This window comes from Trachemys scripta, unplaced genomic scaffold (genome assembly GCF_013100865.1).
Source record: "Trachemys scripta elegans isolate TJP31775 unplaced genomic scaffold, CAS_Tse_1.0 scaffold_26, whole genome shotgun sequence".
In the NCBI taxonomy this organism is placed as follows: domain Eukaryota; kingdom Metazoa; phylum Chordata; order Testudines; family Emydidae; genus Trachemys; species Trachemys scripta.
The window spans coordinates 4,832,883-4,849,130 of NW_023260511.1; the positions used below are offsets into that span (position 1 = coordinate 4,832,883).

At 51.9% G+C, this 16,248-nt stretch overlaps 1 protein-coding gene across 1 annotated transcript in view; it reads left to right on the top strand.

The window, feature by feature from the left end:
• The window catches only part of LOC117870326 (deleted in malignant brain tumors 1 protein-like), a 42,735-nt gene that overhangs the window by 10,533 nt on the left and 15,954 nt on the right, over nucleotides 1–16,248 (top strand). The window contains exons 5-6 of the mRNA XM_034757426.1: nucleotides 8,965–9,003; nucleotides 10,315–10,608. Of these exons, the coding sequence (XP_034613317.1) occupies nucleotides 8,965–9,003; nucleotides 10,315–10,608 (333 nt within the window). The remainder of the gene's footprint in view (nucleotides 1–8,964; nucleotides 9,004–10,314; nucleotides 10,609–16,248) is intronic.

Below are 16,248 nucleotides of genomic sequence, written 5' to 3' on the forward strand. Positions count from 1 at the left end.
GTACAGTGGTCACTTTATATTTTTTATTACAAATATTTGCACTGTAAAAAAAAAAGAAAAGAAATATTATTTTCAGTTTACCTCATACAAGTACTGTAGTGCCATCTCTTTATCAGGAAAGTTGAACTTACAAATGTAGAATGATTTACAAATAATAACTGCACAGCCTCTGGCATGTAAGCTGCTCCTTGGATTGTGCAACCGAATGACACTAGCCAATATCTCCGGTCCCAGACACAACCCTAGGAACCTCCGTCTTACAATGTCCAGTTATACCTGCTCGAAGCTGCAAGCTTATATGAGTTTGTCAATTTAACAAAGAAATTGATATGTACCAGGCTTCTTATCCCAAGGAGAGTCTCTGACACGCTTCAAACGAAATGCACTGCTTCAGGTAGAACAAACAAACCGATTTATTAACTATAAAGATAGATTTTAAGTGATCATAAGTCAAAGCATAACAAGTCGGATTTGGTCTCCCCCCTGCCCTTCAGAGTCAGGTAAGCATTACCTCATTGCAGTCCCAAACTGAGCAAAGGAAGGGGGGTGACTCTCTTGAGAGGGTAACAGATCCTTTTGTTGCTGCCTAGGCCAGCGTCCTTTGTTCCTGTGAGGCTGGGCTGGGTTTATCCCATGCATGCCTTGATGAGGTGTGAACTGCCCCTCTGCTCTTAGAGAGTTTTTGCCTGGGCTTTTTTAAGCCACGAGGATACATTTTCAGCCTCATAACTATATACATGAAATTATAACCTGTAACATTACTATAACATTACTGCAACAACAATTACTACAACAACAATGCTCAGTGCATCATGAGCCTTCCGAAGACACACAACATGACAAACTTTGCATTGGATAAAACACAATCCTTTTATAAGGATGAACATGGGGGTGCTGGGTGATCCCCCGAGGTACAGAGCGTCACACCTCCCTTAGATTACTGCAGGAGGGTTCGTCACTGACTAGCTCGAATGCAGTTTTTGTTATAGTTCTCTTGGCATCCAGCCATTAAGGCCATGAGGCAGCGTGCCTCAGTTTCCCCATTCACACACAGCAAACCAGGTTTTTTATGGTTCCTCTGCTATGATAAGATTTAAACCTGTTTACAGGTATTAATTGAAAAGTAGTATTATCATAAGGTTTAACGTCCGTGTCAAAATTCTTATCCCCAAAACTTAACATTAATACCAACATTTTTATCATAGATGGGTGTTTACAAGTGTCTTTATGATACCACGCCCTCTGTTCAGATAGTGTAGTTTGAGGTTAGTTTGCTCATTACCCATGATGTCCTTTGACTCTCTGCCATGTAATCAGTCACTGGCTTTTCTTTCCCTGCAGTGTTCCCCTCTGGGTGGGCTCTTAATTTAATCATGTTTCGGGAATTTTGGTGCCTCAGGGTCTGGCAAGACAGGTGTTCAGGGGGATCCTGCACATTGGCTGGCCCTTTGGGGAGCGGTCTCCCAACCCCAGGACTGTACATATGCAGAAAATCCAGCTCCCCTTCTGGGGTTACCCTGTGTTTCCCCCTCCCAGCACTGAATCCTTCCCTGCCCCCTTGAGGGCTGTGATCTGTGCTCTGTGGGCTAAGTGTGTTTACCCTTCCATCAGATTCACATTTCCCCAGCAACTTTCAGATAACTGCTCTCTGTGCCTCACCAGCCTGGGGGAAAACACCCCCTTCTCTGTCAGTGTGGTCATTTGTGTTCTCACAGACTACTACCTGGCAATTTCCTGGTCTCAACTCCTCTGCCGTCACAGGCTTTGGAGCTGCATCTTGATGTAAAGAGACACAGTTACTTTCCACAAACTTATCAGAAATATCATCCTGAAAAACTGGGACCTGGATCGGGTACCCTCTGCCACCCCTTTCTCTGTCCCTGAGAAGTCAGCTGTGTGACTGCTGCAATCCAGGTGGTCAGGTACACGGTTCCTTCTCAATACCTGGGTCACAGGCTGAGTGCCTGGGTGCACAGATGCTGACCCAGCCATCCTCCTAGTGTCCTGGGCATCCTGCCCCAATTGACTAGTGAGGAAACATTCGTGTACCCCCACTATTCCTTCCCCAGTTTCCTCCTCTGGGCCCCCTCCTAAGACACATTTCTCTGTGCTCCCCAGGAAGCGTTCTGTCTCTCGTTCAGCTGCAATAATCTGCCAGCTAACAACTGAGACAGTTTACTTTATCACTGACAACACCTCTCCTGCCTGTGTGTCTGAGGGCATGTTGCCTTCTGCTGGAAAGGAGCTAGTCTCAGCCCCTCCCATACTTGGAAGCACCCTGCTTCCCTGTGTTACAGAATCACAGGAATCCTCACCCACCTCAGTGGTTTCTGAGATTCCTGCCCCTTCTCTGGGCTCTCCTCTGGGACACATTGGTCTATGCTCCCTAGAGCCGGTTTTTCCTCTGGTTCAGCTGCAACCTGCTGGGAGCTAACAACCTGGACAATTCTCTCCCAGGCAGGCATTACACCCCCATCCCTTCCTGACATGGTGTTCCCTCCAGCTGCAGTGCAGGAGTTGGTCTCAACCACTCTCCACCTGAAAGCATGTGGCTTCCCCCAGCTGTAGAAGAGTCAAGGAGACTCTCTCCCATTCTCTCAGCAGTTCCTGAGACCTTACCCTTTCCCTCGGGGGTCCCAGCATAAAATTCCCTCCTGCTGCAGGCAAATACTTTAACCTGAGTTACACAGAAAAAATCATTACCAAGAAGCAGATCGACTGAGAGGTGTTCTATTATCTCCACAGTCAACCACTTTCCAAACCACATAGATTCTAGCTAGTGGTACAAGGAATTTGCTTTCGCCCCCCCCCCCGCCCCCATAATCTCTGCCATTTGGCCAGGCAACATACTGGCCTTTGGGACCACACTCTGTGTAACCATAGAGATCGGGGCCCCTGTATCCCTCTGCCCCTAGTATTCCCTGCCATCAATTTGGACAGCCTTAACATGCTCCATATCTGGTTCTGCAGAGGCTAAGCTCATAAAACCAATATGATAGGTTTGAATTGCTTGTGGAGGGCGGGGGGGATTGTGTTGAGGACAGCAGAACTAACATGAGCTATTGGTTGCCGGCTTCCTCCTAGCACAGGACATTTATTGCTCAGGTGATCAGTGGGATTACACTGATAGCACCTTTTGGGCTCTTCTGCTTTTACAGGAGATTTGGGATGAGGGTGAGAGGAACGTTTTTGGGTAAGAGAATGTTTAGGCTCCCAACCCCCTTCTCTCTTCCCAGGGGCAAAATGGGATCCTCCCTTCCCACCAGTTTTAAACCCCTCAGTCTGTGGCCTGCCCTTAATAGACGCCTGATTCTGTTCAAGGGCATCAGCTAAAACAGCCACCTCATCCCCAGACTTTAGATCTTTGTTCCATAGACACGGCTTTACGTCAGCCTGACACACGCGTAGGAAATGCTCTTGAGCAACAAGATCCAACGTTCCCTCAAAACTCGCCACCTCTTTGCCCTCACCCATTTTCCCAACAAATCTTTCATTTTGTTTACATATTCCCCATTACTCAGGCCAATATCCCTCTTAAGATTCCTAAATGTAACTCTATATGTTTCAGGGGTAATCTGAAACCTTTGCAAAACAGTATATTTAAATTAACAGTAGTCTAAAGCACCTTCAATAGGCATTCCACTGAATACATTTCGAGCTTTTCCAGTTAATTTCGCAATCAGGGTAGGAACTCTCTTATCAGGGATTTCATGTATTACACACAGCCTTTCGAAGGTAATCAGATATTCAGCAATATCATCGTCCTCACTGTATGCAAGACATAAGTGTTCCCACTTGTGGATTTTTTGAGTGATGGGGGTCGTTGGCGTGGGGGGTGTGGGGGTTCTGGTTCTGCTTCTCTAGCAAGTCCAGTTGGTGTTTTCGCTCTCTCTCTTTTTCTCTTTCTCTTTCTTCTCTCTCTCTCTCGCTCTCTTTTTCTTCCATGACCCTTCTGTGTGCAGCCTCCTCTCTGGCTGCCTCTCTCTCCATAGTTTCTATCAAGGTTCTTTTCCCACTCTGAACTCTAGGGTACAGAGGTGGGGACCTCCATGAAAGCCCCCTAAGCAGTGATGAGCTGCCAAAATATTAACAACCGGTTCCCTCCTCTTCACCCCAAGAGGGGGTTGTGCTCTCCCCTCCCCCCGGGACTCCTGCCCCATCCAACCCCCCACGTTCCTTGACACCCCACCCCCGGGACCCTTTCCCATCCACCCCCCTTCCCTGTCCCCTAACTGTTCCCTGCCACCCCATCCAACACCTCCTCTCATTCCTGATGGCCCACCGGGACCCCTACCCCGTCCAACCACCCCTTCCCTCTGTCCCAACTGTCCCTGGAATCCTTGCCCCTGACTGCCCCCCACCGCCCCATCCAACACCCTTGCTCCTTCCTGACTGCCCTCTCAGGACCCTTGCCCCCATTCAATTCCCCTGTTCCCGGCCCCCTGACCGCCCTGAGTCCCAATCCTAATCCACCCCCCGCCCTCTATCCAACACCCCCTCCCTGCTCCCTGCCCCCCTTACCGCGCTGCCTGGAGGTGGGGGCTGCGCCTCCTGGCATTGGGGCCGGGAGCAGGGGTCAGAGCCGTGGGCTGGCCCGGAGCCGGGGCCCAGGCTGGAGCCACTGGCCGGCCCGAAATCGGGGCCAGGGGCTGGCCCAGAGCCGGGGGCTGGGCCGGAGCCGCTGGCCGGGCCGAAGTCAGGGGCCGGCCCAGAGCCGCGCCGCCTGGCCAGCTGGAGTCAGGGCTGGGGCTGCCCGGAGCCGTGCAGTGCCTGGAGCCCTCCTTGCGCCCCCCGCCCCAGCTCACCAGCAGGAAGCTGCTGCTTCCTTCTCAGCCCTCCCAGGCTTCTCGAACAGCTGATTCACAAGAAGCCGGGAGGGGGAGCCTTCAGGGGAGGAGGCAGAGGTGGAGCCAGGTGAACTGGGGCGGGAGGCAGGGCAGGGAGCTGCTGGAACTTTTGTTAAATTTAAAAGCCCTTTTAGAATCGGGACAACCGGTTCTAAAACTGCTTCTAAATTTAACAACCGGTTCCCGCGAACCGGTGGGAACCGGCTCCAGCTCACCACTGGCTGTGGGGATGCAGCCCTTTGTAACCCAAGAGCTGCTCTCATACACAGATAAAGCACATGCATAATTGGCACAAGCACTTCTGGCCACACTTTCCAAAATGACCAGTGATTTTGGCAGCCCAACTTGGGAGACGTTAAGGCGGGACAGATAGACTGCAATGAGCCCCCACCTGCTAGAAATCAGCCCTTTAAGATGGCCTAAATTGATATCTCAAAATCAGTAATACTTTCTTAAAGTCTTGGTCTCTGTGCTTAACCATGTGATAAACCAAGCACAGTATTTAAAAATAATATTGTCTCTATCTATCCCCTCTGCTTCCTCTGTTTATGTCTCTATCCCCATACATAGCCATCTATCTAGCGACAATCAGTCTCTCTCTCTATCGCAGGCTCTGTGCAGCTGATTCCTTTCAAGTCTCTGTTAAAGCACTAGCGTAGAGAGGAGCCCTGGTCTCTTCTTCCCTGTATGCAGCCGTCTCTCTGCTCCTTTCAGGGTCTGTGCAGTGAGGCAGCTGCAGGGTCTGTGCAGCAGGAGGAACTCACTCTGCGGATGCTCTTGCTTCTCAGCTGTGTTTGCAGCTCTGACTGGAGAGGCAGGGGCTCAGTTCCCTTGTTCACATCCCGCTATGCACTGTTCATGATCCCGTCATCAACCTCCCCTTCACCCTCCCTTGGTGGAGACCTTCCCTGGTCCTGGTCCTGTGGTGGTTCTGGGTTGGGGTCTCTCCAAGTGAAAGCTCCGGAGCCATTTCTCTGTCACAAGAGAACCGACCCTCTTACACAGGGGCCTGATCCGCAGGCCAGTGGAGTCTTTCCATAGACACCAAGGGGCTTTGGATCAGGCCCTTTCTGGGCAGCATTGTCTGAGCTACAAGCAGGGCCCGGCTGCCATCCAAGGGTGCCAGCAGCTCAGCCTGACCTACAGCCCTGGGTATCACTCTGGGTTAGAGCCGTCACAATGCTGTGATGTAAAAATGACAGATTTTTAGTGAGAGTTTTTGTCAAATATTTTCCAAAGACAAAATTAAAACTGTTTTGGGGGGTTTGTAAAACCAAAATTGGAAAATTAAAAAACAATGAACATTTTCCTTTAAACAACCCACGTTTTAAAAGATTGTTTAAGCAGTTTTCAGGTTTTAGATTTCTGCCCCCTCCATTTTTACTATATTGCCATCAAGAGAAGGGCAGGAATGGGGGAGGGGGGATGTAATACAAAAATGGTTTTTAAGAAAAAGCTGTGAAACAATTATTTTTAAAAATTTTCCAAAACTATTTACCCTTTTCCACCCTGCTGACTTCTGGGCACTGCTTCTAACAGGGAGTTTCACGCTGTGCTCGTCTGACCCTCACCTGAGCATTTGAGCTCCCCCAAACATCCCCTGTCCAGCTGCTCTGCAGAGCTGACTCCATCCCAGGGGTGAAATGTGCCCAGCCACCATCCCAGGACAATCAGTTTGTGCATCAATTACTGTGAAAAGTTGATCTGCAAAACTGCTCTGCCTTGTGCTCCTGACAGGTTTCTCTTGAGGCCCTCTGCTGTTTGGCTTGCCGAAGGCCTGTCTCGGTCCCCAGGCAGTGACATGGGATGGGAGGCATTTCCTCAGTGATATGTTTAAACTCAAACAAGCAAACCAGGCTTCTTCGATCTTGCAGTTCTCAATCCTGCAGCCCTAAATAGAGATGCTGGAGTCGGGACAGGGAAAGGGGGGTGGCGTGGGGAAGGAAATGGGGAGTGATGGTGAATATCAGACCTGAGGAGGGGACAGAACAGGTCAGAGAGAGGCTGCAGAATCACTGCTGCCTGAGCCCTAAAGACCCCAGGGGTCCTGGGAGCAGGGACGGGACTGGCTGGAGCATCCAAACCTGGGAAGTGGACGGGGCAGATTGGAGCAGAGAGAGAGAGAGCCCAGAGTTTCCCTTGTCCTGAAGTCAGACAGGGCAGAGGGGTCAGGTGAGAGCAGGGAATGATTGCGGATTGTACTCTCCCAACTCCACTGGGCTCTATCCATCCTAATGCCCCGATGATCCTGTCTCTCTGCCTCTTGCTGCACTGTGAGTATCTGGGACCCCTGTGCTAATTTGTAGCAGGTTGGAAGGAAACAGAACCGAGAGCAGCCCCTGGCCCAGACTGTCGGCAAATCTTCTTCAGTGGCAGAGAGGTTTGTGCTGTTGTGATGTTGGAGGGAGTGGGACTGTCCCAAACCAGCACAGGGCCAGCGCTCGGTGCTGGGGATGGTCCGGGGCTAGCAATCGGCCCAGGCTGGGGTTACAGTCACAGCTTCACAGAGTTTCAGGCCTGGAGGGACCATTAGCCCATCCAGTCTGACCCCCTGAATGCCCAGAGCAGAGAACTTCCCCCAGCTCCTCTGCACTGAGCCCAGTCACTTGTGTTTGACTAAAGCATCTCCCAGAAAGGTCTCCGGCCTGGCTGTGACTGCCCCACTTCCCTGGGGAGCTAGCACCGGGGGTTAATCCCCAGCATGGGGAGAAACTGCTGCCTCCTTTCTCACTACAGTTTGCCCAGACTCAGCGTCCAGCCCTTGGTTCTGGTTCTGCCTGTCTCTGCTGCACTCAGGAGCCCATCAGCACCTGGGGTTTTCTCCCCAGGAAGGAGCTTGGACACAGTGACCTGCCCAGCTGTCTGACCAGCTCCACACACGGAGCTCCCCCGGCCTCTCCTGTGAGGCCTCTTCTCCAGCCCGCGCAGCATTTTTCTGGCTCTGCCCTGCACCCACTGCACTTTTCCAACACCCTTTTAAACAGGGGCCCCCAGAACTGGATGCAGGATCCAGTATCGGCCACACCAAGATCGCACACTGGGGGAAATCCCCTCCCTGCTCCTTCTCCTGCTCCCTGCTCTCCTCATTACACAGCCCAGGGGCGCATCAGCCCTGTTCCCCTGCAGTGCCCTAGGATCTCATGTCGAGTTACTTTTCCCCTAGGAGCTCGAAATCCTTCCGTGGGTCCCTGCTTTCCCAGCCCAGGCCCCAGACTGCTGGGCTGGCCGACATTCCATGTTGGGAGCTGTGACCTGGCATTTGGCTGTATTCAAACCCCTGGTGTGTCACTGGGCCCAGCTCCCCACGCCAGGCACATGGAGTCAGGACGGGCTGGGCTTGGGGGAGGATGCTCATGGGGTGTCAGCTCAGCCTGGAGGCAGAGAGAGCAGGGAGGGCTGTTGCCTTTGGAGGATGGGGGATTATCGGGGTCCAACCCCAGGGCCCCTGTTACCGAGGGGCCAGAGACACTGACCTGGGATCCAGGCTGGGCTCTGGTTCTGTTACCGACAAGAGGGGAATGGGATCGAGGGTTCTGCTTTGGGCCTGATTCTCAAACATCCATATCAGGTCTGGCCCTGTCCCTCTGACTCTCCGTAGCGTGTTCCCTGCTGCAGGCTCTGCTGGGGAAGTGAGGAGCTGAGCTCAGTTAACGGGTCTGGGGATGAACGTAGGCGCTACCGGGCTGTTAGCAGAGCCCTGTACAGAGACTCTCAGTGCTGATCCCCCGGGAGCATGAGAACCCTCCAGGCCGCCTGCATGGGCCTCACCAGCCCAGAGGGGACCTGGGGGTTCAGGGCTCTGCACAGTGCCTGGCACAGCCCTATAGAGCAGACCGGGGTGTCCCTGGTGGGATGGGTGGGGCTGGAACCAGGCCCCATGCTCCTCTGTGTGGAAGAGAGAGGGGGGCCCTGGTTCCCAGATTCCTGCATGTGAATCCCGTTCAGTGCATGGGGCTGGGGAGGGCAATGGGGCATGTTACAGACCCAGAGCCCACCCCTCTCTGCAGGGGGCACTGTCATCTCGGGAGTGGGGGCCATGGGGAGAGCAGAGACCCCATCAGCTTTTCAGGGGCGATTCTAGCAAAGCACTGAACACATGGCACCTTTCTGTTCCCAGGGCTGAGTCCCAGCAGCCAGGAGATCTGCTCAGCTCCCGGTGAGTCCATCTGTCTGTCTGTCCCCAACCTACCCAGGGAAGCTCAGCCTGAATGATCTAATGGTCCCTTCTGGCCGTACCCTCTTGAAACCCCCTGCCCGGCCAGGCTCCGTGCGGTGCCAGCGGCAATGGCACAGGAAGGCGGACGGGGCTGTGTGGGATCTTAGTGGGGCACGCAGGTCTCCCAGCTGAGCCTTCCCTGCCCCGATGCCTCTCTCCTGTGACCCGGGGCCAGTGTGAAATGTAGATAGAGAGTCACATCCACGGCCCATCTCACCCCCGGGACACTGGCCCCGGGAAGCAGAGAACGCCGCGGCTCTGTCCCCAATGGATTTATCTTTCCATGGTACAGGCTCCAGCCCCTCGTGGCCGCAGGGCTGTCTCTGGAGCTCCTCCCACAGATGCAGCCTGCACCTCCTCCTTGAATATCAGCAGCACCGTCAACACTCAGCCTGGCCGGGGGCTTTCAAGAGGGTACGGCCAGAAGGGACCATTAGCTCACTCAGGCTGAGCTTCCATATGACCTGGGCCAGGGAGCTACACCCAGCGACCCTGTGTCCAGCCCAGCAGGGGCTGGCTGAGCTGGGATGTATTTTTTTCATCATCGCCGCGTTTCTTTGCTGGCTGCCTGGGCAGCAGGGGCAGGGGATGCTGCCAGCCAAGGCACCAGCAGGGGGCACCACTGGGGTGGGGAAGATGGCAGGCAGATATTGTTCTGCCCAGTGGCAGCAGCAATTCAGAACTGGGCCTAGGGTGACCAGATGTCCCGATTTTATAGGGACAGTCTCGATTTTTGGGTTTCTTTCTTATATAGGCTCCTATTATCCCCCACCCCCGTCCTGATTTTTCACATTTTCTGTCTGGTCACCCTAACTGGGCCCCATCACCCTGGCAATTCCCGGTAAAGGGGGATCCACTCCCTGCCGCTGCTCCAGGACCTGCCCTTTGCCTAGGCCTGGAATAGACCCCAGTTTCCCCTGTGCCCACTGAGTGCTGCAGGGCACTAGGGGCACCAAGACAGGGAGGATGTTAGAGTAGATGTCGGAGCAGTTAGACTCTGGACACACCTCCTGGGCTGTCACCTGGGGAGCGACTGTCCTTCACTGCATGGGCTGTGGGAGCAGGCCGAGGTGTTGGCCGTGTCCTAGACAGCCCCCAGCAGCCAGGGCCTGGCTCACAGAAGGGTCGCCTCTCTCCCTCCTGCACTGCCCCAGCTGGGCTGGAATCAGAGCCTCCATCCAAGAGGTGACACATTCGCACCTGCAATTTTCCTCCTGTCTTATTGATGGCTGTGACCCTTTCTCCTTCCAGGTGCTCTCCCTGCCCCCACTCTCTACCTGAGCCAGACGTCTGCCCAGCCGGTGGACTCTGTGAGGCTCCAGTGCTCCATGATCTCCCATCTCCTGGCCTCCCGCATCGTCTTCTGTCAGGATGGGGAGGAGGTTTGGTCCCAGAGGGGCTTATCTGGGAAACTCACCTACGACTATGACCATGCAGTATCCGGGGCAAGCTCCAGGAATTACTCCTGTGCATACGAGATCAAGGACAGTGACAACCAGGTGATCAGGTCCCAGCTCAGCCCTCCCCAGCACCTCATCGGCACCGGTAAGGCCAGTGTGAGTGTGAGACCATATCCCAGCTCAGCCCTGCCCAGCAACTCAGCACCGTGGGAAGGTGAGTGTGTGTGTGGGGGGGTGAAGGGCAGAGCAAGGCCGAGGACTTTCCAGAGGGAATGGCCAAAAGGAACCATTAGATCACCTATGCTGAGCTCCCATATGACCTGGACCAGGGAGCAGCTCCCAGCGACCCTGTGCCCAGTGTAGCAGGGGCTGGTGGAGCCAGGATATGGCTTTTGGTCATGGCCACGGTTCTTTGCTGGCTGTCTGAGCAGCAGGGGCAGAGGATGCTGCCAGCCAAGGCACCAGCAGGGGGCACTGCTGGGGTGAGGAAGGTGGTGGGCAGATATTGACCTACCCAGTGGTAGCAGCAATTCGTGTGTGAGTTCAGAGCTGGGTCCCATCGCCCTGGCAATTCCGCTCCCTGCCACTGCTCCAGGACCCTTCCCTTAGCCTGGGCCTGGAATTACACCCACGGGAAGAGGCAGAGGTGGAGCCGGAGCCTGGTGAGCTGGGGCTGGAGGCAGGGCAGGACACTGCTGGAGCTTTTGTTAAATTTCAAAGCCCTTTTAGAATCGGGACAACCAGTTCTAAAAGGGCTCTAAATTTAGCAACCAGTTCCTACGAACCAGTGGGAACCGGCTCCAGGTCACCACTGCCTCTAAGCTTATTTACCAGCTTAGGTTATCAGTAAGCTGCCACCACCAAATCGTTTGAGTCATTTGGAAACTCTGTCTTCTCCCCAAAATATCTGCCTCCCACGTACTATAACCCTTCCCTGGGCAGCCTTGAGAAACTTCTCCACCAATTTCCTGGTGAACACCGATTCAAACCCTTGGATCTAAAAACAAGGAAAAATCAATCAGGTTCTTAAAAAGAAGAATTTTAATTAAAGAAAGAGGTAAAAATCATCTCTGTAAAATCAGGATGGAAAATAACTTTACAGGGTAATCAGATTCAAAGAGCCCAGAGGAACCCCCTCTAGCCTTAGGTTCAAAGTTACAGCAAACAGAGGTAAACCCTCTAGCAAAAGGAACATTTACAAGTTGAGAAAACAAAGATAAAACTAACATGCCTTGCCTGGCTGTTACTTACAAGTTTGAAATATGAGAGACTTGTTCAGAAAGATTTGGAGAGCATGGATTGATGTCTGGTCCCTCTTAGTCCCAAGAGCGAACAACCCCCAAAACAAAGAGCACAAACAAAAGCCTTCCCCCCACCAAGATTTGAAAGTATCTTGTCCCCTTATTGGTCCTTTGGGTCAGGTGTCAGCCAGGTTACCTGAGCTTCTTAACCCTTTACAGGTAAGAGAATTTTGGTGTCTCTGGCCAGGAGGGATTTTATAGTATTGTACACAGGAGGGTTATTACCCTTCCCTTTATAGGAATGACAGTTTCCCTGGCTGTAGCTGCTTCTTTGAGCCTCATTTCTGCCTGTCACATTTGAAACTCGTGGTCCTTTTCCTTCTCTGCAGCTTCCAGTCTGGCCAGCTCTAGTTTTGTAGCTGCCTCACTGGTAGTCATTTTTCTGCTTTCTTGTGCTTATTCCCCCCACCCAAAATAAACAAACAGAAAACAACAAAACTGTGACCGCCTCCTGATTGTTCTTAGCCACTGCACTTAAGACTCACTTAAAATCACAAATATCAGTGCTTAAAGTGTGAACTTCACTTGGAATAATAAGCTGTACATACACCCTGCTCCGCTGTGCCACTGTGACGTCCCCTCTGGTGTTATCTGGACGGGTGATGTGCTAGGTCACTCCAATCCTTGACTCTGGGAGGCAGCCTTACCCTGCTCTGCTGTGACCCCCACTCCTGGGCTGTTCACGCACAGCCTCTGGCATGTAAGCTGCTCCTTGGATCGTGCAACTGAATGACACTAGCCAATATCTCCGGTCCCAGACACAACCCTAGGAACCTCCGTCTTGCAGTGTCCAGTTATGCCCACTGAGAGCTTATATGAGTGTGTCAATTTAACAAAGAAATTGATATGGACCAGGCTTGTTATCCCAAGGGGAATCTCTGACATGCTTCAAACCAAATGCTTCAGGTAGAATAAACAAACCCATTTATTAACTATAAAGATAGATTTTAAGTGATTATAAGTCAAAGCATAACAAGTTGAATTTGGTCAAATGAAATAAAAGAAAAACCCCATTCTAAGCTGATCTAAACACTTTCAATGCCTTTACAAACTTAGATGGTTCTCACCACAGGCTGGCTGGTTGCTTTTCAGCCAGGCTCTCCCCTTTGATCAGTGCTTCAGTTGCTTGCTGGTGGATGTAGATGTAGATGTAGATGGAAGAGAGAAGAAGAGCATTGCAAACATCTCTCCCTTTTATCATGTTCTTTCTTCCCTCTTGGTTTTGCTCCCCCCACTTCAGAGTCAGGTGAGCATTACCACATTGCAGTCCCAAACTAACCAAAGAAAGGGGGGTGACTCACTCAAAGGTCCAACACATCCTTTTGTTGCTGCTTAGGCCAGCGTCCTTTGTTCCTGTGAGGCTGGGCTGGGTTTGTCCCATACATGCCTTGATGAGGTGTGAACTGCCCTTCTGCTCTTAGAGAGTTTTTGCCTGGGATATTTTAAGCCATGAGGATAAATTTTCAGCCTCATAACTATATACATGAAATTATAACCTAACGTTATTACTATAACAACAATCCTCGGTGCATCATGAGCCTTCCGAAGACACCCAACATGACAAACTTCGCTTTGGATACCACACAATCCTTTCATAAGAATGAACATGGAGGTGCTGGGTGATTCCCCGTGGTACAGAGCATCACAGGTACCTTCTTTGCGTTTTGTCAAATCTGCAGTGAAGGTGTTCTTAAAATGAACAATATTGGTCCTGCTTTGAGCAGGGGGTTGGACTAGATGACCTCTTGAGGTCCCTTCCAACCCTGATATTCTATGATTCTATGAACATTTGCTGAGTCATCATCCGAGATGACTGTAACGTGAAAAATATGGCAGAATGCAGGTAAAACACATAGCAGGAGATACACAATTCTCCCCTAAGAATTTCAGTCACAAATTACATTAACACATTGCTTTTTTAACGGGCATCATCAATATGTTAGTATGTTGTCTGGAATGATGGCCGAAGCATGAAGGAGCATGTGAATGTTTAGCATATCTGGCATCTTGCAATGCCACCTACAAAGTGCCATGCGAACGCCTCTTCTCACTTTTGGGCGACATTGCAAATAAGAAGCAGGCAGCATTATCTCCCGTAAATGTAAACAAACTTGTTTGAGCGATTGGCTGAACAAGAAGTAAGACTGAGAGGATGTGTAGGCTCTAAGTTTTCCATTGGTTGTTTTTTTTTTTTTTTTTTTTTTTTTTTTTGAGTGCAGTTATGTAACAAAGATATATACATTTGTAAGTTGCACTTTCACAATAAAGAGATTGCACTACACTTCTTGTATGAGGTGAATTGCAAAATACTATTTCTTTTACCATTTTTACAGTGCAAATATTTGTAATCCAAAATACAGTAAAAGCTGTTTTTTTCCAGCATTTCACCAACCGGAAAGCTCTACATGTTGGCATTTCTGATCTTCATTGAAATGATGGTTTATAGTGTGGTTGGTGCGGGGCCGGCACGGGGTTGGGGAGCAGGAGGGGGGTGTGGAGCATGGGCTCTGGGAGGGACTTTGGGTGTGCGAGGGATCTTAGTAGGTGGGAGGGGGTGCGGGGTGTAAGATCTTGGGGCCGCTCACCTCGGATGGCTCCCTGCAAGCAGTGACCTGTCCCAGGCTCTGGCTACTCCAAAGCGGAGGCGCATCAGGTGGCTCTGCGTTCTGCCACACCCCCATGCCGGCTGCACAGCTCCATTTGGCTGGGAACCATGACAAATGGGAGCTGCGGGGGAGGCGCCTGTGGGTGGAGGAAGTGCTCCAAGCCGCCTGCCGTGTCTCCACCTAGGAGCAGCTGGGATAAGTTGCCGCTTGCGGGGAGCCACTTGAGGTGAGTGCCCCTGGATCCGGCACCCTGCACCCGATACTGCGCTCCAACTGCCTGCCCCAAGCCTCCTCCCACACCCAAACTTCCTCCCAGAGCCCGTGCTCCACATACCCTCCCATGCTCCAGCCCCCAGCCCTGATCCTACTCCCGCACCCAAACTCCCTCCCTCTTAGTTAACCAGCATTTTTTATTTACCACCACCCCCCATTCCCTGAACATGCCAGATAAAACAACCTTACCTGTAATAATATAAAGTGAGAACTGTACACATTGTATTTTGTGTTGTAATTGAAATAAATATATTTGAAAACAGAAAAACCATCCAAAATATTTAATAAATTTTGGTATTCTATTGTTTAGCAGTGTGATTAAAACTGCAATTTAATTTTTTTAATCATGATTAATTTTTTGAGTTTATCGTGTGAGTTAACTTATTAATTGACAGGGAGTGAACCCCAAACAGGCTGTTGCAGAGGCGGGTGGGGGAAAGCCCCCAAAGTCAGCCCAACTTACTAGAAACTACTACATAATTAACTATCTACAACTAAGAAAAGGAAACCACTACGAAGGCACTTGTGAATGCAAGAGACTGAGCTGCTCCAACAACCGTCATTAGCGGTAAGAAGGAACTGAGCAGGCGGCGGGTCGGCAGGGACCTATATACACCTCATGAAGGCGCCACTCCAGGGGTCTCCACAGCCGACCCGACGGGTACCGCTAGGGGAAAACCTTCCGATGATCGTACACGTGGCATGCACACACCTATTGGTATGAACTTGAGCAATCACACAAAGAAGTACATAGCGCCTCCCACTGATGGGTCTGAACCTGGGCCTGCCTCGGTCACAGGAGTTTAAGGCGTGCGAGAGGTGTGCAAAACCTATGCCCACAAGAGATCCGCACGCTCCTTGTTTCAAGTGCCTAGGAGACGGTATCAGACAGACAAGTGCCCAACTTGCAGGAGTTTTAGACCCAGGGCTAAGAGAGAGTGGGACTATGGTTGAAAGCTTCTCCTGATGGAGTTGGCTCTCCGCCCCTAGCTGGCACCGGAAATGGCACAGGCATCGTCGGTGCGCAGCGCCACAGCCTCGGTGAGGGATGTCCTGGCACCAAGAAAGGACTCCTCCAAGGGTGCTAGCCGGTGGCACCACTCACAGTCCCCGGTGCAGCATAAGAAAAAGAAGGGACAGGGGTTGTTCCCCCGTCAAGAAGCCATGAGAGGATTCCAGCGGGGTGCGTCCTGCTTAGGGACGCTCATGGTCTGCACCTCAAGACCCGCCACTGTTGACTCTGGCCCCAACTGGAGGGGCATCAAGTCCAGTGCTGGTGGACTCCCCAACTCAGGAGGTTTTGGAGAAAGAGCTCGACCTCCCCTCCATGCCGGACACCTATGAGGCAGCGCAGGACCTCATTGCCATGACGGCGCAGTCCCCGGCCTGGCAGGTGCGAGCTCAGGCTCCGTCAGCAGCACCAACGATGGCACTGACTGCAGCATCTATGGTGGTGCCACATACGGCTCTGGCACCATTTGCAGTACCGTTGGCGGGACCACCACTGGTTAATCATTGCAGCAAGCCCATGATGTTACAGCACCACTCCCCATCATCCTGGTACTGCTACCTGGCACCGTTGGGCTCCGCCCTCCTGTGGTCAGG